General features: G+C 43.1%; 1 protein-coding gene across 1 annotated transcript in view; it reads left to right on the top strand.

The window, feature by feature from the left end:
• The window catches only part of tmx4 (thioredoxin-related transmembrane protein 4), a 91,697-nt gene that overhangs the window by 60,640 nt on the left and 9,612 nt on the right, over window positions 1-21,445 (top strand). The window contains exons 3-5 of the mRNA XM_072265530.1: window positions 11,165-11,210; window positions 14,172-14,300; window positions 14,946-14,991. Coding sequence (XP_072121631.1) covers window positions 11,165-11,210; window positions 14,172-14,300; window positions 14,946-14,991 — 221 coding nt within the window. The remainder of the gene's footprint in view (window positions 1-11,164; window positions 11,211-14,171; window positions 14,301-14,945; window positions 14,992-21,445) is intronic.

Below are 21,445 nucleotides of genomic sequence, written 5' to 3' on the forward strand. Positions count from 1 at the left end.
CAATTACTATTTGGGGGTAAGCATTGTGGGTTTTTTGCAGTAGTGTCTTGTTTTGCAGAGTCTTTTTCTTCATTGTCTTGTATAATTTTATGTTTATGTGTTTGAGCCTGTGTGCCTGTGATACTGCTGGAAGACAGTTTTTCATTGAACCTGTATCTCACTATGTGTGTTGGTCCATTGTCAACATCAATGAGGACCTCAACACCATTATGATGGTGTCGAGTCTAGCGCGTGACTTGGATTTAAGTGAGGGAGAGTTGTGCAGCGTCAGCCTCACTCTGTCTTCCCAATTCCCATCTAGATCCAGTGGCAAGACAGAGTGGAGATGACTGGAGATGGGACTAGGTGCAGTGGATGACCAGGACGTCTTCTGTGTCTTGTCCTGCTCTACACGTTCCACGATGCTTGCAGGGTCCGCCACCTTGACTGTTGGACCTTCCATTGGTCTCATCCGCTCAGTCTGCCGGAGTCTGTCTTCACATGCTGGGATAGACAACTCCCTATCTCACCGAGGGTTTGAGACCCGTCAGCTACCCTCACCTGGTTTAGCCGGCTTCTCGAAGCTGTTGCCCGGGGTGTGGCCGATGTTGCATGCAAATAGCTATGGGGAGCCACAGGTGAGAGCTGAGTGCCAGGTGGGGACCAAAGGTGGACTACCCGCCTTGAAAAGGACGTGACATGTTACCCCACCAGAGGTGCTACCCCTCCCGGACACCCCATATACCACTATACTTGTGCATCTGACAACAAACTTAAATTTATTAATCCTAAATGATGCAAACCTGATTCACAACATTCCAGTTTTCCAATGTAATTGCACCACCTAGTGGAATGGATATGTAATTCTTTGGTTGACTGATCTGAATGGGATCCAGACTTGTTATCCTGCTTATAATTTCCTGTAGATCTAATCCCAGAAAGAAACCATTGTGAAACCAGTATTTTAGTTTTACTGGGAGCACACTTTTCTCTTGCCTTGGAAGAACTTTGAATTGAAAGCAATAAACTCATTGGCTATCAAACTATAAATGGTGATAATAGACCCACAGTGCCTTTTTTGTGCAAGTCATATTGAAAAATCATTTTGCAGATATCCTGAATTGTTTGTGTCAATTTCGTGTTCTGGGCTGGTGAGGGAAAAAGGACTGCACAAATTGGAGTGTGATTTAACATACTGTGAAAGTCATTTCTCCCTTTCGTCGTTGCATATGTCATAAACTTGTGTGATGTGAACAGTGCCCAAAAATTAGCCCAGAATGCTTTGACCTGTCATCTTTATTTCCCCATTGCAGTAAGACGGAAAAAGCTTTGCATGATACTTAAATTCACCAGTCACCTCAGGAATGTTATTTTATTTGTTGATCTCTTCATGACATCCAGCCCGGACTCGGCTCACTCTGCACCATGCATGAGTATAGGGTGATTTGTGACCCCAGTGATCCTGTTGCTGTCATTGTGGTTTGGAGCACCATATCATAGTGAGACTCAAAGAGAGGGCTATAGTGCTGTTTCCTGCCTCCTCCCGATCCACACATCCCTATTTTTCTGTACCCAATAAGTAGACTTGCACTTCAAATGAATTGAGTTGACCTGCATCCCAATGTGTGGCCAAGGAGCAGAATTAGGCATTTGGCCCATCGAATCTGCTCCATTGTTCCATCATGGCTGAGTTATTATCCATCTCAGCCCCACTCTTCTGCTTTGTCCCTGTAACCTTTGACGCCTGACTAATCAAGAACTTATCAATCTCTGCTTTAAATATACCCAATGGCTTGGCTTGTACAGCTGTCTGTGGCAAAGAATTCCATAGATTCCACACCCTCTGGCTAAAGAAATTTTTCCTCATCTCTGTTCTAAATGGACATCCTCAATTCTGAGGCAGTGTCCACCAGTTCTGGACCCCCTCGCTATAGGATACATCCGCAATTCATCCACTCTTATTTAGGCCTTCCAGTATCCAGTAGGCGTCAGGCCCAGGGTCATCAAATGCTCTTTGTATGTTAACCCTTTCATTCCTGGGATCATTTTCTTGACTCCTCCTCTGGACTCTCTCCAATACCAGCACATCTTTTCTTAGATAAGGGACCCAAAGCTGTTTTCAGTATTTCAAATGCAGTCTGATCAATAACCCAAAATACTCTGCAGATGCTGGGGTCAAAGCAACACTCCCCTTCCAACAAGGCCCTATCCCCTTCCCTCTTCAGTCCTGACGAAGGGTTCTGGCCCGAAACGTTGACTGATCGTTTCCACAGATGCTGCCCGACCTGCTGAGTTCCTCCAGCGTGTTGTGAGTGCTGCAGCCTGATCAATGTCTTATGAAGCCTTAGCATTGCATCCTTGCTTTTGAATTCTAGTCTTCTCAAAGTGAATGTTAACATTGCACTTACTTTCCTTACCATTGACTCAACCTACGTTAACCTTTAGGGAATCCAGCACGAGGACTCCCAAGACCCTTTGTGTCTCCTGAGTTTTGAATTTTCTGCCCATTTGCAAAATGGTCTGTGCTTTTACTCCTTGTGTCAAAGTGCATGTCCATGCATTTCCCTACACTATATTTCAACTGCCAGTTTTTTGCCCATTCCCTCAATCTGTCCAAGTCCTTCTGCAGACACTCTGCTTCCTCAATGCTATCTGCCCTTCCACCTATCCTTGTAAAATCCACAAACTTGACCTCAAAGCCATTAATTCCTTCATCCAAATCATTGACATACAATACGAAAAGAAGTGGTCGCAACACCGACCCCTTTGACACACCTGTCGTCACTGGTAGCCAACCAGCAAAGACCCCCTTTATTCCCACTCTTGGCCTCCTGCCAGTCAGCCAATCTTCTATCCATTCTGGTACCTTTACTGTAATACCATGGGCTCTAATTTTGTTAAGCAGCCTCATGTGCAGTACGTTGTCAAAGCCCTTCTGAGAAAACAAATGAACAGCATTCACTGACTTTCCTTTGTCCATCTTGTCTGTTATTTCCTCAAAGAATTCCAACAGATATGTAAGGGAAGATTTCCCCTGAAGGAAACCATGCTGACTTTGGCCTACTTTATCACGTGCCCCCAAATACCTTGAAACCTCATTCTTTAATTATGGACTCCAACATCTTCCTAACCACTGAAGTCAGGCTAATTGGCCTATAATTTCTTCTCTTCTGCCTCCCTTCTTAATGAGTGGAATGACATTTACAATTTTCCGGTCCTCAGGAACTGTTCCAGAATCTAGTGATTCTTGAAAGATCATTACTAATAACTCCATAATCTCCTCAGCTACCTCTTTCAGAACCCTGGGTTGTAGTCCATCTGGTCCAGACAACTTATCTGCGTTCAGACTTTTCAGCTTCCCAAGCACCTTCTCCTAAGTAATGGTAACAATGTTCACTTTTGCCCCCTCACACCCTCGCATCTCTGGCACTCTGCTAGTGTCTTACACAGTGAAGGCTGTTGCAAAATATTTATTTAGTTCCTCTGCCATTTCTCTGTCCCTCATTACTACCTCCCCAAGGTCGTTTACCAGCGGTCTGATATCCATTCTCGCCTCTCCTTTACTCTTAGTATATCTGTGGGGGTGGGGGGGGGGGAGAAAACTTTTTTTAATCCTCTTTTATATTATTGGCTAGCTTATCTTCATATTTCATTTTTTCTCTTTGTCTTTTTTGGTTGCCTTCTGTTTGTTTTTAGAAGCTTCCCAACCTTCCACCTTCTCACTGATTTTTGCTATATTATTTGCTCTCCATTTTTCTTTTATGTTGTCTTTGACTTCCCTTCTCTGCCACGGTTGCCTTACCCTCCCTTTAGAGTACTACTTCATCTTTGGGATGTATCTGTCCTATGGCTTCCGGATTTCCTCCAGAAACTCTAGTCATTGCTGTTCTGCTGTCATCCCTGCTTGTGTTCCTTTCTAATCAGCTTTGACCAGCTCGTATTGCATGCCCCTGTAATTCCATTTTTTTCCCACTGTAATATGGATACATCTGATTTTAGGAAGAGGTACAGTCGACGTTTCAGGCCGAGACCCTTCGTTAGGGCTAACTGAAGGAAGAGTGAGTAAGGGATTTGAAAGTTGGAGGGGGAAGGGGAGATCCAAAATGATAGGAGAAGACAGGAGGGGGAGGGATGCAGCCAAGAGCTGGACAGGTGATAGGCAAAAGGGGATACGAGAGGGTCATGGGACAGGAGGTCCGGGGAGAAAGACAAGGAGGGGGGACCCAGAGGATGGGCAAGAGGTATATTCAGAGGGACAGAGGGAGAAAAAGGAGAGTGAGAGAAAGAATGTGTGCATAAAAATGAGTAACAGATGGGGTACGAGGGGGAGGTGGGGCCTTAGCGGAAGTTAGAGAAGTCGACGTTCATGCCATCAGGTTGGAGGCTACCCAGACGGAATATAAGGTGTTGTTCCTCCAACCTGAGTGTGGTTTCATCTTTACAGTAGAGGAGGCCGTGGATAGACATGTCAAAATGGGAATGGGATGTGGAATTAAAATGTGTGGCCACTGGGAGATCCTGCTTTCTCTGGCGGACAGAGCGTAGATGTTCAGCAAAGCGGTCTCCCAGTCTGCGTCGGGTCTCGCCAATATATAAGAGGCCACATCGGGAGCACCGGACGCAGTATATCACCCCAGTCGACTCACAGGTGAAGTGTTGCCTCACCTGGAAGGACTGTTTGGGGCCCTGAATGGTGGTAAGGGAGGAAGTGTAAGGGCATGTGTAGCACTTGTTCTGCTTACACGGATAAGTGCCAGGAGGGAGATCAGTGGGGAGGGATGGGGTGGACGAATGGACGAGGGAGTTGCGTAGGGAGCGATCCCTGCGGAATGCAGAGAGAGGGGGGGAGGGAAAGATGTGCTTAGTGGTGGGATCCTGTTGGAGGTGGCGGAAGTTACGGAGAATAATATGTTGGACCCGGAGGCAGGTGGGGTGGTAGGTGAGGACCAGGGGAACCCTATTCCTAGTGGGGTGGCGGGAGGATGGAGTGAGAGCAGATGTACGTGAAATGGGGGAGATGCGTTTAAGAGCAGAGTTGATAGTGGAGGAAGGGAAGCCCCTTTCTTTAAAAAAGGAAGACATCCTCCTTGTCCTAGAATGAAAAGCCTCATCCTGAGAGCAGATGCGGCGGAGATGGAGGAATTGCGAGAAGGGGATGGCGTTTTTCTCAGGATGAGGCTTTTCATTCTATCTTGCAAAAACGCCATCCCCTTCTCGCAATTCCTCCGTCTCCGCTGCATCTGCTCTCAGGATGAGGCTTTTCATTCTAGGACGAGGGAGATGTCTTCCTTTTTTAAAGAAAGGGGCTTCCCTTCCTCCACTATCAACTCTGTTGTTAAACGCATCTCCCCCATTTCACGTACATCTGCTCTCACTCCATCCTCCCGCCACCCCACTAGGAATAGGGTTCCCCTGGTCCTCACCTACCACCCCACCAGCCTCCGGGTCCAACATATTATTCTCCGTAACTTCCGCCACCTCCAACGGGATCCCACCACTAAGCACATCTTCCCCCCCCCCCCCCACATTCCGCAGGGATCGCTCCCTACACAACTCCCTCGTCCATTCGTCCACCCCATCCCTCCCCACTGATCTCCTTCTGGCACTTATCCATGTAAGCGGAACAAGTGCTACACATGCCCTTACACTTCCTCCCTTACCACCATTCAGGGTCCCAAACAGTCCTTCCAGGTGAGGCAACACTTCACCTGTGAGTCGACTGGGGTGATATACTGCGTCCGGTGCTCCCGATGTGGCCTTTTATATATTGGCGAGACCTGGCGCAGACTGGGAGACCGCTTTGCTGAACATCTACGCTCTGTCCGCCAGAGAAAGCAGGATCTCCCAGTGGCCACACATTTTAATTCCACATCCCATTCCCATTCTGACATGTCTATCCACGGCCTCCTCTACTGTAAAGATGAAGCCACACTCAGGTTGGAGGAACAACACCTTATATTCCGTCTGGGTAGCCTCCAACCTGATGGCATGAACATCAACTTCTCTAACTGCCGCTAAGGTCCCACCTCTCCCTCGTACCCCATCTGTTACTCATTTTTATGCACACATTCTTTCTCTCACTCTCCTTTTTCTCCCTCTGTCCCTCTGAATATACCTCTTGCCCATCCTCTGGGTACCCCCCTCCTTGTCTTTCTTCCTGGACCTCCTGTCCCATGATCCTCTCGTATCCCCTTTTGCCTATCACCTGTCCAGCTCTTGGCTCCATCCCTCCCCCTCCTGTCTTCTCCTATCATTTTGGATCTCCCCCTCCCCCTCCAACTTTCAAATCCCTTACTCACTCTTCCTTCAGTTAGTCCTGACGAAGGGTCTTGGCCTGAAACGTCGACTGCACCTCTTCCTACAGATGCTGCTTGGTCTGCTGCGTTCACCAGCAACCTTGATGTGTGTTGCTTGAATTTCCAGCATCTGCAGAATTCCTGTTGTTTACATCTGATTTTAGCTTCTTTTCAAACTACAGGGTGAATTGTATCATATTATTATCACTGTCTCCTAAGGGTTCCTTTACCTTAAGCTTTCTAGTCAAATTTGAGTCATTATATAACATCCAGTCCACAATTGCCGTTTCCCTAGTAGGCTCAACCACAAGCTGCTCTAAAAAAGTTGTCTTTCTACGAATTCCCTCTCTTTTGAATCCAGCATCAACCCATTTTTCCCAACCTACCTACGTATTGCCAGTTTTACAAGCCTTTTCTATATCCTCTTGTAATTTGTAGCTCACATCCTGGCCACCGTTTTGGAGGCCTGTACATAACTCCCATCAAGGTCTTTATAACTTAGCAGTTTCTTACTTCTACCCACAAGGTTTCTACATCTTCCAATCCTATGTCACCTCTTTCTAAGGATTTGATTTCATTTTTTACCAACAGAGCAACACCACTTCCCAGTCTACCTGCTTGTCCTTTTGATACAATGTGTATCCTTGGATGTTAAGCTGCCAACCATGATCTTTCAGCCATGACTTGGAGATGCCCACAATCTCTAACTGCGCTACAGATTCACCGATCTTATTCTGTATAATGTGTACGTTCAAATATAACACTTTCAGTCTTGTATTAATCACCCTTTCTGATTTTGGCACCCTGTTAGACTAAAACTCATCCCAATGACTGCAGTTTTGCCTTATCACCTGCCTGTCCTTCCTCACAGTCTCGCTACACACTGCATCTACTTGCATATCAACTGCCCCATCCTCAGCCCTATCGCTCCAGTTCTCATTCCCCTGCCAAATTAGATTAAAGCCTCCCCAACATCTTTAGCAAACCTTCTCGCAAGGAAATTGGTCCTCCTCGGTTTAGGTGTAAGCCACCCTTTTTTTTACAGGGCATACCTTCCCCAGAAGAGACCCCAATGATCCAGAAATCTGAAACCCTACCTCCTTGCACCAATTCCTCAGGCACTGTGTCGGGGACTTGGTCGTTGCAGTTTCTCCCGGTAGATTGTCTCCCCAACAGTATCCAAAGCAGTATTCCTGTTATTGAGGAATGGCCACAGGAGTATTCTGCACCATCTGCCTATTCCCTGTCTCTCTCCTTATGGTCCCAGGGATCTGCCTCTTGCAACTTAAGGGTGATTACCTTCCTGTACCTTCGACTAATTTCCTTCTCTTTCTCACGCATGAGCTGCAGCTCCAGTTCCTTAACACAGACTCTGAACTTCAGCTCAATGCACGTCTTGCAGATGTAGTTCAGGAAGACTGGAGGTCTCTTAAATTCCCCACATCTCACAAAGATCCATTCTCAGCGCACTAGCTATGTTCTAACAGAGAAAAAAAAACTTTTTGAAACTTCCTTCCTTACTTATTTAGAGCCTCAGCATGAGCTTGCCCAAACCTGTTGAGCCAAAGCTGGGCCACTATTACAATTCTTTACTGTAGGGGTCACCGACCCGTCGATCTTTGAGACTTTCCTAGTAGATCCCGAAGGAAAATCAAAAATAAATACACAAATACTGTTGCAATGTGAGCATTATAAAAGTAAGTAATACTAATTAGGATAATGGTAATATAGCAATATTTTCGCTAAAAAGCTGTTTGTAAGGAGAGATTTTTTCCGGGTTGCGGGAGTTTAGTTCCGTTCTTTCTGCCCAGTGCGCATGTGTGTAGTTCCCCCCGCCATGCACCGCGTTTTCAGTGTAGCCTGTGCTGCATCAAAGTGACCAATCAGATTAGATAAGAGTACAGACTGTCACAAACATCAATATACGGCAGTGTCCCCAACCTCTGGGCCGCGAAGCAGGCAGTGGTGCAGCGGTAGTTGGGATGCACACAGCACATCTTTAAGAAAAAAAGCCGAAATAAACAAGCTAATTAATTAGGTGCTGCCTGGGACATAAATGTCGGCCCAGATCAGAGGCGATGCAATGGGCAATCACTCGTGATATCCTGATAGCATAGCGGAGGCTCCACGAAAGAAGGTGAAAACATACAAATTCCATCCAGAATGGGAAGATGAATTTCGATTTACCTTGGTGAAAGACAAGTGTGTATGTATGTTGTGCCACCAAACACAAGCACTGACTAAAAGGGGGAGTCTGGAGCGGCACCACAACACCAACCACCAGGAATTTAAAGACACCTACCACCCAAAGAGCGCAATTCGTGCCTGGAAAGTTGAGCTGAAATCAGGGTTGAAGGCCCAGCAATCGTTTTTCACAAAACATGCTGCTCAAAATAAGGCTGCTATTGAAGCATCATTTCGTGTAAGTCACCTTTTGGCTGAACCCAAGAAGCCTTTTACAGATGGCGATTTATTCAAGGAAGCAATGGTCATTACCACAGAGACTGTTTTTAATGACTTTAAAAACAAAAACGGCATCACAACCGCAATACATAATATACCGCTTGGCCCTGCAACAGTGACAAGGAGGGTAGAGTCACTGTCAGAGGACGTGATTATTTTTCACTACAGTCCGATGAATCCCTGGATGTAATGCAAACAGCTCAGCTTGTTGTATTTGTCAGAATAGCTTTCCAGGATTTTACAACAAAGGAGGACTTCCTCACTCTTTTGCAATTAAAGGAAAGAACGAGAGGTGAGGATATTTACAATGAGTTTTAAAAAATATGTCCGTGAAAATGACGTCCCCATTCATAAACTGGTGGCAATTACTACTGATGGGGCAGAGCAATGCGCCGTGTGCACTTTGGTTTTATACCACTAAAAGTCAGTGCCTACTTTGGGTCAACTTATCTATGTGAAATTGCATTTTCACAGATGAAAATTATTAAATCTAAGTACAGGAGCTGACTTACTGACAGACACCTCACTAGGGTTGCTAACTTTCTCACTCCCAAATAACGGACAAAAGTAGCAGTCAAATCCTGGGACATTTGTGTTTACCCTGAGAAAGATTACCATGACCATGAAGTCTTGCGCGGGCACCTGTGTGCGCATGCGTGTACGTGCCAATTTTTTTTTACCCCACGAATTGGTTTTGGCTTAATTTTCATTATTTCTACTTTATATAGGCTGCGTATTTATCATATCATTCCTGCTTTTACTATATGTTAGTGTTATTTTAGATTTTATGTGTTATTTGGTATGATTTGGTAGGTTATTGTTTTGGGTCTGGGAACGCTCAAAATTTTTTTCCATATAAATTGCTTCGGCGTAAAACATTTCGGCACGAACGGTTTCATAAGAACGTTCTACCTTAGCAGGGGGAATACGGGACAGTTGGCAACCCTACACCTCACAGACTGTCTCAGACTGGCTGTCTGTAGTTATGAACCAAATTTCAGGGAACTGGCAGAAAGTATTCAGCCCCAGTCATCACACTGAGTGCAACAGTCAATATTTATTCATTTATTTTTCGTGTTGAAATAAAATTAAATAATGAAACTTAGAATTAAAGGTGTGAAGTATTGTAATATTCTTAAAGGAAGACAGCTATGGCCTGTTTGATATGCTAGTTACAGTGTTTTCTTGATTGAATTAATTTGAAAGTTTGACAAAAGTGTTTTGTGTAATTCAAATACAACTCGCCCAAATAAAAGGCCTCAAATTGGAAGTACAATCTGAGCTGTTTTTTCTCTAAACGATATAGTAGGTAGATCTTGCCTTTCACTGAAGTCGAGGTAGGGGATCTTGGGCTTAAAAGGGTTGGTGACCACTACTCTAGTCCAACAATGGCTGCACTACTTGCACCTCTTTTTATTGGCCCTCCAGTGATTTCTGCCCGCCAATAATAAAGCGGAAGAGCGCCCAAGCTTGTTTTAAACCTGGCGCTGCCTCACCAATGAACGATTTCTTTCACTGATTGCCACCCGTTGAGTAAAAAGCCAAAAAACACTAGAGCTCTTTTTAAACATTACGATGTCGCCAGTGACTGACCTCTTGCGCTGATTGCCGCCTGCTGAGAAGTGAGCAGTGCACAAGTGTCAGGACACTTCCGAGCTTGGCAAACATGTTCTACTGCTTATAAATCACGATCACATTTTCTTAAAATTAGTGTGTCCTAGTGTCACATTTCTCTTTGGTGATTCCTTGGCAGAACACATTTAAAATGTCAACTAAGGGTGAAACTGAATTCTTACACAAAAGGATTTTGATTCTACAATCTAGAATTCTGCTTTGTGCTGTTTATGCTACTGTAGTCTGGAGTTTTAATGCCCTTATGTTATTCTTGTCATTGCCTGATTGAATTAAGTAAACATGTAACACAGTAGCATTCAAAACAATTGTCTGGATAAGGCCTGAGCCCATATCACCAAGACGTCTGAACTAGAGTTTTGCTTTGGAATGCAGATTACATTGCTTTATCTGTCTCTCCTGTCCTGCCTGCATGTGTTGGTATGTTTCCTAAATTGGTATATGAGATAGTGACCATGCCTTGTTTGTGGCTATACTGAGTTCCAAATTGGGCCAGGAATTAAATCCTTTCAAATGATTAAAGCTCAAGGCATTTACTGGAAGACATGTGTTATTATTACAAATGTACTTCATTTGGTTTAGGAGGTCCCGAGATGATGAAAGGTAATGTATAAATGCAAGGTTTTTGTTAAAAATATGAATGTACATCACGCTCAGTACATTGGGCTCTTAGGGCATGATGTGTAAATGTAAAGTTAATTTGCATCTTTTCAAAAATCAATAATTCTGTGTTATGATAAGGCATTAGAGTACAATACTGTCATAAATGCTTTTCTTCAAAATCTTTTCCTTAGGTTTGAGTGGCCGCTTCTTTGTTACGACGTTGCCAACCATTTATCAGTAAGTAAAAGGATTATTATGATGTTTCTTTCCATTCTCATTTTTTAATGCTGTGTCTTAATTCAAGTCAGATTTACTGACAAATATCAGGTTTATTGATGCAAAGCGTCATTTCCACCAATTGTCAGAATGATCGGATTATTTACAACCAAAAACCTGGAAGAAAATACTCTTTCCTCCACTGTTCTCCAATTACCAGGCATCAGTGTTCAAACCTAGCTAGAGTTGATGTGATTGAAGCCTGATTGATTTGATGACTGTTAACTTTAAGTTGGGATAGTTCATCCACCAGCAACGTTTAATCCAGATGTTTTGAAGTCTTGAAGAGGATGGAAAGTGTTGATAGGGTTGAAATAGAGAAAATGTTTCCTGTTATAGTGAGACCAAAGCTCGGAGACACAATATGTAATATTTGCACAAATGACTCGGGAAGAATCATCCAGGAGATTGATTAGAATGTGGAGCATTCTCCTAACATTTGAATTAGTGAGGCAAGGAACATGAATGTATTTTGAATGTAAGTTAATTCACGCGCAAGGCAAGATGATGTTGAATGAATAGGAATGGGAAACAGTTCTGATGTCATAGTGCTCTTGTACAAAATAACCTGTTCTGCAGTAAATTTAACTTGTGGGACCACAAAGTGACAATTATGGGAACTGTAAAATTCAGACTGTCCCGTAGGTGGAATAATTATTGAGGATTGGGATAACGTTCTTGAATTACATACTTTTCTCAGACTTCTACCTCTGGAACACAAGGTAACTCAAGGTAACTATTGGTGCATGATGCCCTAGCGGGGAAACATTTATCAATCTGCTGACATTGCTGGATCTTTACATTCTGTGTTGCTCTTTGATGGAGCTGTATTTGGGATTTTCATAGTATTTCCGTGGCCTCTGTAAATTATCTCCTGTGTGTAATAAGGGGAAATTGAGCAACATTGGAAAATAAGAACAGAAAATGGGATTGGTCTCAATGTGATTTGATGAAAACAGAGAAACTAATAAAAAATTAGGATCAATCTACAAACCCCATTTCCAGAAAAGTTGGGATATTTTCCAAAATGCAATAAAAACAAAAATCTGTGATATGTTAATTCACGTGAACCTCTATTTAACTGACAAAAGTACAAAGAAAAGATTTTCAATGGTTTTACTGACCAACTTAATTGTATTTTGTAAATATACACAAATTTAGAATTTGATGGCTGCAACACACTCAACAAAAGTTGGGACAGAGTTAAAATAAGATTGAAAAGTGCACAGAATATTCAAGTAACACCGGTTTGGAAGACTCCACATTAAGCAGGCTAATTGGTAGCAGGTGAGGTATCATGACTGGGTATAAAAGTAGCATCCATCAAAGGCTCAGTCTTTGCAAGCAAGGATGTGTCATGGCTCACCCCTTTGTGCCAAAATTCGTGAGAGAATTGTTAGTCAGTTCAAAAGAAACATTTCTCAACGCAAGATTGCAGAGAATTTAGGTCTTTCAACATCTACAGTACATAATATTGTAAAAAGATTCAGAGAATTCAGAGACATCTCAGTGTGTGAAGGGCAGGGTCGGAAACCACTGTTGAATGCGCGTGATATTCGAGACCTCAGGCGGCACTGCCTAAGAAACCGTCATGCTATCAACAATAGAAAATAGGTGCGGGAGTAGGCCATTCGGCCCTTCGAGCCAGAACCGCCATTCACTGTGATAATGGCTGATCATGCTACTGTGACAATTATAGCCACCTGGGCTCGGGAGTACTTCAGAAAACCATTGTCACTCAACACAGTCCGTGGCTGCATCCAGAAATGCAACTTGAAACTGTATTACGCAAGGAGGAAGCCATACATCAACTCTATGCAGAAACAACGGCGAGTTCTCTGGGCCTGAGTTCATCTCAGATGGACCGAAAGACTGTGGAACTGTGTGCTGTGGTCAGATGAGTCCACATTTCAGCTAGTTTTCGGAAAAAACGGGCATCGAGTTCTCCGTGCCAAAGATGAAAACGACCATCCAGACTGTTATCAGCAAAAGGTGCAAAAGCCAGCATCTGTGATGGTGTGGGAGTGCATCAGTGCCCACGGCATTGGTAAGTTGCATGTACGTGATGAAGGTACCATTGACTCTGAGGCATATATTAGGATTTTAGAGAGACGTATGTTGCCATCAAGGCGACGTCGCTTCCCGGGATGTCCATGGTTATTTCAGCAGGACAATGCCAGACCACATTCTGCATGGGCTACAACAGCGTGGCTTTGTAGACACAGAGTGCGTGTGCTTGACTGGCCTGCTGCCAGTCCAGATCTATCTCCTATTGAAAATGTATGGCGCATCATGAAGAGGAGAATCAGACAACAGGGACCACGGGCTGTTGAGCAGCTGAAGTCTTATATCAAGCAAGAATGGACAAAATTTCCAATTGCAAATCTACTACAATTAGTATCCTCAGTTCCAAAATGATTAAAAAGTGTTATTAAAAGGAAAGGTGATGTAACACAATGGTAAACATGTCTCTGTCCCAACTTCTGTTGAGTGTGTTGCAGCCATCAAATCCTAAATTTGTGTATGTTTACAAAATATAATTAAGTTGGTCAGTAAAACTATTGAAAATCTTTTCTTTGTACTTTTGTCAGTTAAATAAAGGTTCACGTGAATTAACATATCACAGATTTTTGTTTTTATTGCATTTTGGATAATATCCCAACTTTTCTGGAAATGGGGTTTGTAAATGTGTGCTTGATGGGCAGTGATCTTGTGGGCTGAAAGGCATGTCTCTGTGCTATGACGATCGACGGCACTCCTCAGTTCTTGTGTGCAGCTCATTGAACCTCTCCCCACTTTATCTTGGTTACGTACATTGATGGGAGTTGCCTAATTGTATTGTTTTGAATGCAAGTGAGACTCACTTTGAGGGTCTGCTGATGACATCTCAGTTCTGAAGCACTTCTGCCTTTCTCTTTGCAGTGCTAAAGAAGGGGTTTTTCGCAAGTACCATGGCGCACGGATGCTGGAAGACTTCCGAAGCTTCATTAAGGAGAAGAAATGGGAGGCTGTGGAGTCGATCAGTGGGTGGAAATCCCCATCTTCCATTGTGTAAGTGATTGCATTTCTTTCTATTGGGGCAAAAAGAGGCAGATCTGATTTTGCACAGCACACGTTAGCTCTGTAGGTAAAAGAGTGAAGTATATTTCATTAGTATACTTTTTAAAAGCTGTGTGTTCTTGCTTGCCTGAATCATTTATTTATGAAGATATTTGCTCTCCGAGACTGGTGAATGGATTTGCCAGACTTGTGCTGTTTGCTGTGTTCTTTGGGATGTAGTTGGGTGGAAAAGGAACTGGGAACAGAGATGAGGTGTTACATAGATGGTCAGTGAAATCAGAAAATATGGCACATGGCTAAGGTGGGGAAATGTTTGAAGTGAAATAAATAATTGAGGAAAGTCGCAAAGGCTAAAAGAATAATAGCCAGCAGGAGTCACCACACAAGGCTGATCCTGAAGATCCGAATTCTCCTGATCATCAGGATTAGAAGACAATTTGAGCTTTAATTCGCACTCACCTTTTGGAATGGAATCGTGCGGCTCAGGAGACCATTTGGCCCACTGAAGCCATGCTAGCTGATTTTGACTCCATTATCCTGTGGTCAAATGGCTATGTTCTGTTGAGTTGCTTTGTTATGCTATGGCACAGCTAATTAGTTCCTGTTATTAATTTGCTTTATTTCTTCCTCCTTCAGGATGTCTGGGATGGCAGGTCTTTTCCGGCTCTCTGTATGGATTAGAGTAAGTGCCAGCCGTACAAAACCTCTCACAGAGTAATTGATCTGCTACTGACAGAGTATCACAAATTTGAGAGATGGATTATCTAAATAAATAAATTTGTTTAACAGTCAGAGCTAAAAGTAGTCAGTGGTTTAACTGTTGCCAGAATGCAAAATGGTCTGCATAAGTGGGCATGAATGGTGCGTACCCGCTCTACGTTCTGTACTGCTTTCATTGTCATGATGGTGAGACTGAGATGCTGGTGGAATTATTTGTCAGGTGTCCCAGAGATTTTGACTGTCTGGCTTTTGTTCTGTCCCAGCTGATGATTTATTGGTCGATTCTATTGAAATGAATTGATAGATGTAATTGACAGTGATTTATGAGCAGACCATTCTCCAAATCTTATTGATGTCTCCAAATTGTGGACTATAATGCCATTTTTAATTGAATTCTCAAAGTGGCATTGGAAATTACTTTCTTGAAAGAGTTGTGAGTAAGTTAGCAGAGAATCAGATTTAAAACAAACATGCTTTCTGATAACTTTGGAGTGTGGGAATATTAGTGGGATGGTCAGTGATTGATGTCCTCAGCACCACTCAACTCCCTGTGCTCTGTATCCCTTGATAGCTTTATCAGATAAAAATGAACCTTAAACTTAAAGCCTGTTATTGTCAAGGCTTTCCTAGCCTCAGGAGGGAATATGCTGCAGAATTGCTATATCCTCTAGGGTTTTCTGATTTCACTTCAAAACAGCCTAGCTGTAATTTTTCACTTGAACCCTGTTGCCCAGATTCTCCCATCAGGGAAAGACATTTTGCTGTATCTATTCCACTAAATCCCTCTTCTAAATGATTATATTTGGATTATCCATTAATCCAGTAAATTAAGAAGAATGCCTATAAATTGTACACCATTTCTTGTAATTTTACCCTTCATATGCTGGTTTCTATTCCCGGAGAATGTTAGAAACATAGAAAAGCTACAGCACAATACAGGCCCTTTGGCCCACAAAGCTGTGCTGAACATGCCCCTACCCATAGCCCTTTATTTTTCTAAGCTCTATGTACTTATCGAGGAGTCTCTTAAAAGACCCTATCGTTTCCACCTCCACCACTGCCACCGGCAGCCCATTCCATGCACTCACCACTCTCTGTGTAAAACACCAACAACAACAACTTACCCCTTACCTCTCCTCTGTACCTACTTCCAAGCACCTTAAAACTATGCCCTCTCATGCTAGCCATTTCAGCCCTGGGAAAAAGCCTTCGACTATCCACACAATCAATGCCTCTCATTATCTTGAACACCTCTATCAGGTCACCTCTTATCTTCCATCCCTCCAAAGAGAAAAGGCCGAGTTCACTCAACCTATTCTCATAAGGCATACTCCCCAATCCAGACAACATCCTTGTAAATCTCTGCATCCTTTCTATGGTTTCCTCATCCTTTCTGTAGTGAGGCGACCAGAAATGAGCACAGTACTCCGAGTGGGGTCTGACCAGGGTCTTATATAGCTGCAGCGTTACCTCTTGGCTCTTAAACGGCATTTTAGCCTCAAGTGTCCTATGGACTCTGACCCCAAGATCCCTCTGGTCTTCCACACTGCCAAAAATCTTACCATTAATGCTGTATTCTGCCATCATATTTGACGTACTGAAATGGAGCACTTCACACTTAATCTGGGTTGAAATCCATCTGCCACTTCTCAGCCCAGTTTTGCATCCTATCAGTATCCCGCTGTAACCTCTGACAGCCCTCCACACTATCCACAACACCCCCAACCTTTGTGTCATCAGTAAATTTACTAACCCATCCCTCCACTTTCTCATCCAGGTCATTTATAAAAATCATGGAGTAGGGGTCCCAGAACAGATCCCTGAGGCACACCACTAGTCACTGGCTTCCATGCAGTATATGACCCATCTACAACCACTCTTTGCCTTCTGTGGGCAAGCCAGTTCTGGATCCACAAAGCAATGTTCCCTTGAATCCCATGCCTCCTTACTTTCTCAATAAGCCTCGCATGGTGTACCTTATCAAATGCCTTGCTGAAATCCATATACACTACATCTGCGGCTCTACCTTCATCAATGTGTTTAGTCACATTCTCAATAAATCCAGTCAACTTGCCTTTGACAAAGCCATGCTGACTATTCCTAATCATATTATGTCTCTCCAAATGCTCATAAATCCTGTTTCTCAGGATCTTCTCCATCAACTTGCCAACCACTGAAATAAGACTTACTGGTCTATAATTTCCTGGGCTATCTCTACTCCCTTTCTTGAATAAAGGAACAACATCTGCAACCCCCCAATCCTCCGGAACCTCTCCCGTCCTCACTGATGATTCAAAGGTCATTGCCAGAGGCTCAGCAATCTCTTCCCTCGCTTCCCACAGTAGCCTCTGGTACATCCCATCTGGTCCTGGTGACTTATCCAACTTGATGCTTTCCAGAAGCTCCAGCACATCCTCTTCCTTAATATCTACATGCTCAAACTTTTCAGTCCACTGCAAGTCATCCCTACAATCGCCAAGATCCTTTTCCGTAGTGAATACTGAAGCAAAGTATTCATTAAGTACCTCTGCTATCTCCTCCGGTTCCATACACACCTTTCCACTGTCACACTTGATTGGTCCTATTCTGTCTAATCTTATCCTCTTGCTCTTCACATACTTGTAGAATGCCTTGGGGTTTTCCTTAATCCTGTCTGCCAAGGCCTTCTCATGGCCCCTTCTGGCTCTCCTAATATCATTCTTAAGCTCCTTCCTGCTAGCCTTATAATCTTCTGGATCTCTATCACTTTTTGAACCTTTCGCAAGCTCTTCTTTTCCTCCTGACTAGATTTACAAAACCCTTTGTACACCACGGTTCCTGTACCCTACCGTACTTTCCCTGTCTCATTGGAACGTACCTATGCAGAACTTAATGCAAATAACCCCTGAACATTTGCCACATTTCTTCCGTACGTTTCCCTGAGAACATCTGTTTCCAATTTATGCTTCCAAGTTCCTGCCTGATAGCCTCATATTTCCCCTTACTCCAATTAAACGTTTCCCTAACTTGTCTGTTCCTATCCCTCTCCAATGCTAAAGGAGATAGAATTGCGATCACTATTCCGAAATGCTCTCCCTCTGAGAGACCTGACACGTGACCAGGTTCATTTCCCAATACCAGATCAAGTACAGCCTCTCCTCTTGTAGGCTTATCCACATATTGTGTCAAGAAACCTTCCTGAACATACCTAACAAACTCCACCCCGTCTAAACCCTTATCCCTAGGGAGATGCCGATCAATATTTGTGAAATTAAAATCTCCCACCACAACAACCCTGTTGTTTTTATCACACCTTTTCAGAATCTGTCTCCCTCTCTGCTCCTCTATGTCTCTGTTACTATTGGGTGGTCTTTTTAAAAAAAAAACAGTAGAGTTATTGACCCCTTCCTGTTCCTAACTTCCACCCACAGAGACTCAGTAGACAATCCCTCCATGACTTCCTCCCTTTCTGTAGCTGTGACAGTATCCCTGACCAACAATGCCATGCCCCCACCTCTTTTGCCTCCCTTCCTGTCCTTTCTGAAACATCTAAAGCCTGGCACTTGAAGTAGCCATTCCTGCCCCTGCACTGTCCAAGTCTCTGTAATGGCCACAACATCATAGCTCCAAGTGCTGATCTACGCTCTAAGCTCATCTGCTTTGTTCATAATAGTCCTCGTATTAAGATACACATCTCAAGCCATCGGTCTGAATGCGTCCCTTCTCTATCACCTGCCTATCCTCCCTTTAGCACTGTCTCCAAGCTTTTCCTGGAAAACTTATTGTTGAACAAAATTAAGCTGTGTAAAATGCACTCTAGTAATTCTGGTATAGTATCTTCCTAAACACAGAATGTGCTGTGCAATCATTGCAAAAGAAAATGGTTTTGACTCAAGTGCATACCCTAAAGATGCCAGTGAAAATGTGTAAATCTACTGTTCACTATTCAAGGAATTACTCTATTCCAGTCAAGCACTTTTTTCTTGCTGGGCAGAAAATTGAACACAAAATCTAGATGCAACTTTGGAACTCAGTTGGGGGGAAAAAAGAAGTTTGGGCCAACCCAAGACAATTTATGTCATTGTCACAGACTTGGAGATTATGGAAATGGACTGAACAGCCCACCACGTCCATGTTGACCATTCTCTCCCATCTACGTTAATCCCATTTGACTGATCCCATTAGCCCATATCCTTCTATGCCTTGCTCATTAAAGTGTCTGCTAAAATGACTAATTATATCTGATTCCACCACTTCCACTTGCAACAAGTTCTAAGAGTTAACCACGCCCTATTTCTAAAGACAATTACTCCTCAGATCCTCTTTAAAAACTTCTTCATTTCACCTTATACCTATGCCCTCTTGTTTTGGATACCACTAACACGTGAAAGTTATTTTGTCAGTCCACCTTTCATAATCTTACATACTTCCGTCAGGTCTGTGCTTAGCTCCTGTGCTCTGAGACATGCCCAGCCTATCCATTCTTTCCCTTTAACTAAAATACTCCAATCCAGCGACATCCCAAATTCTTCATTCTCTCTCCACTTTCCCTCTTTGCCCAACATGCTGTGTATTTCCAGCATCACCTTTTCGTTATAATCGAGGAAGCCTGATCACCAGTATTTAAACCTATGGCATCCACATGAGCTGAATGCTCAGACAGATGATAGTGGGTCATTCTCTTGCCATATAGAAGGTGACCAGTTTTTCTTTTATGTCAATAGATTGGTGTTAAGAAGGCAGAGGGGTGTTTCTTTGATTGGAAGTCTGCTGGGTGCAATATTGTTTGTCATATTCTGGTTAATTGGGCCTTCGGTTAATTAGGACAGCCGCTTATTTGAGACAACTTTTAATGAGCCAAAACTAATCGAGAAAATAATCAGGATTTCCTTTGTTTATGCGGGACACTGCGTCGCTTAATTAGGATGGAGACAGTTGCTGAATGGCTTCTTGCTAGCATCGGTCGTGTGTGATTGTGTGGCATTTAGACAACACTGCTTAGAGCAAGCAGTTTTTAAATAGTGTTAGTTCATGTGTGTGTTGAAATAGCAGTGATGGGGCCCATGTTAGGCCTGTACCCCTCTACTCCATTTGCCCATGTTAGCCCCATATTCCTCTACTCCATTTGCCCATGTTAGGCCTGTATACAAGACATAGAGGGCATACAAGGAAGCCAAAGCTAGTGAGAAGATAGAGGATTGGGAAGCTTTTCAAAATTTGCAGAAGGGAACTAACGAAGGAAAAGATGAATTATGAAAGGTAGTTGGTGACTAATAACAAAGAAGATACTAAAAGCTTTTTTAAGCATATAAAGGGTAAAAGAGAGTCATGGGACATGAAAGTGATGCTTCAGAAGTACTGCCTTTGAGCAGGCTGCCCTTGTGTTAACCCAGGGGGTTGAAGGTTTGGATTTTAACTTGCAGACAGGTTGCAATCTCAGTTCAAGTGTGAGAGTTGGTCTAGAATAGATGACAAGCTTATTTATATTGGAACTAAATAGCAAATGGATGGGCAGCATCATGCAACCTCAGTGTCTATAACCTGTCTTTTTATTTAATGTTCAGTTTGAATAGAGTACATTATGAATATCAGTCCAGTTCCATTAAGATTCTGCAATTGCTCAGTCACCAAAGAAGAAATTGAACAAGTTACCATGGCCAATTCCACAGATGGGATTGCAAATTAGTTGCCATGAAGGTCTGAAGATTCTGTTTGTGCGTGTTATTGCAATGCACAGTGCAAGTGGCAAATTATTGATCTGTGCAAAGTAATTTACAGGGCTTTGAATATTCTTGTAGCATACAACACTGCTTGCTCAAATTCTCTGCTGTTTTATAACTGCATCCCAAATTTAATATTTATTAACTTTAAATTTTAAAATAGATGCTAAAAATAATTTGCAGTTGATTTTAAGAGAAAGGGAGATGTTAACTTGCTTTAAATTAGCCATATAGTAAGGGTTTAGAGTTGGGGGAAAGTGGCAATTAGGGGCCCTTTTCACCACTCAAACGGTAGAACCAACAAACTGAAACTTTGACTCAATTTTTTAAAATTTGTAGTTACTGCCTTATCTGATGAATATTTCTAGTGTTTTTTTTCTTCTGGTTTTATTTCAGTTCTCCGGCATTTTCCAGATTTTGCTTTTGGACTTGCTCGGCTGGTCTTGTTGGTGCCCCCGTCCATTGTCCGACCTGTTCCTGCTGTATTGTTAACCTGCTGTTGAAGCTTTGTGCTCGCTCATTAACTGTAGATTTCATTACTCCAGCATGCCATTGCCCAGGCTCAGATTTGAGGCTAATTACTGCATAGCCTCTGGCCAAACTTGTCTGAAGTCCTGTTCCAACACTGTTGTACTTGCTGACCTCCTGTGTCTCCTGGCAAAGCAGAATCTCAGTTTTGAAATTCACATCCTTGTTTAATAGGGTTCTTCAAGATTT

The sequence above is a fragment of the Mobula birostris genome, chromosome 8 (assembly GCF_030028105.1).
Source record: "Mobula birostris isolate sMobBir1 chromosome 8, sMobBir1.hap1, whole genome shotgun sequence".
Lineage (NCBI taxonomy): Eukaryota > Metazoa > Chordata > Chondrichthyes > Myliobatiformes > Myliobatidae > Mobula > Mobula birostris.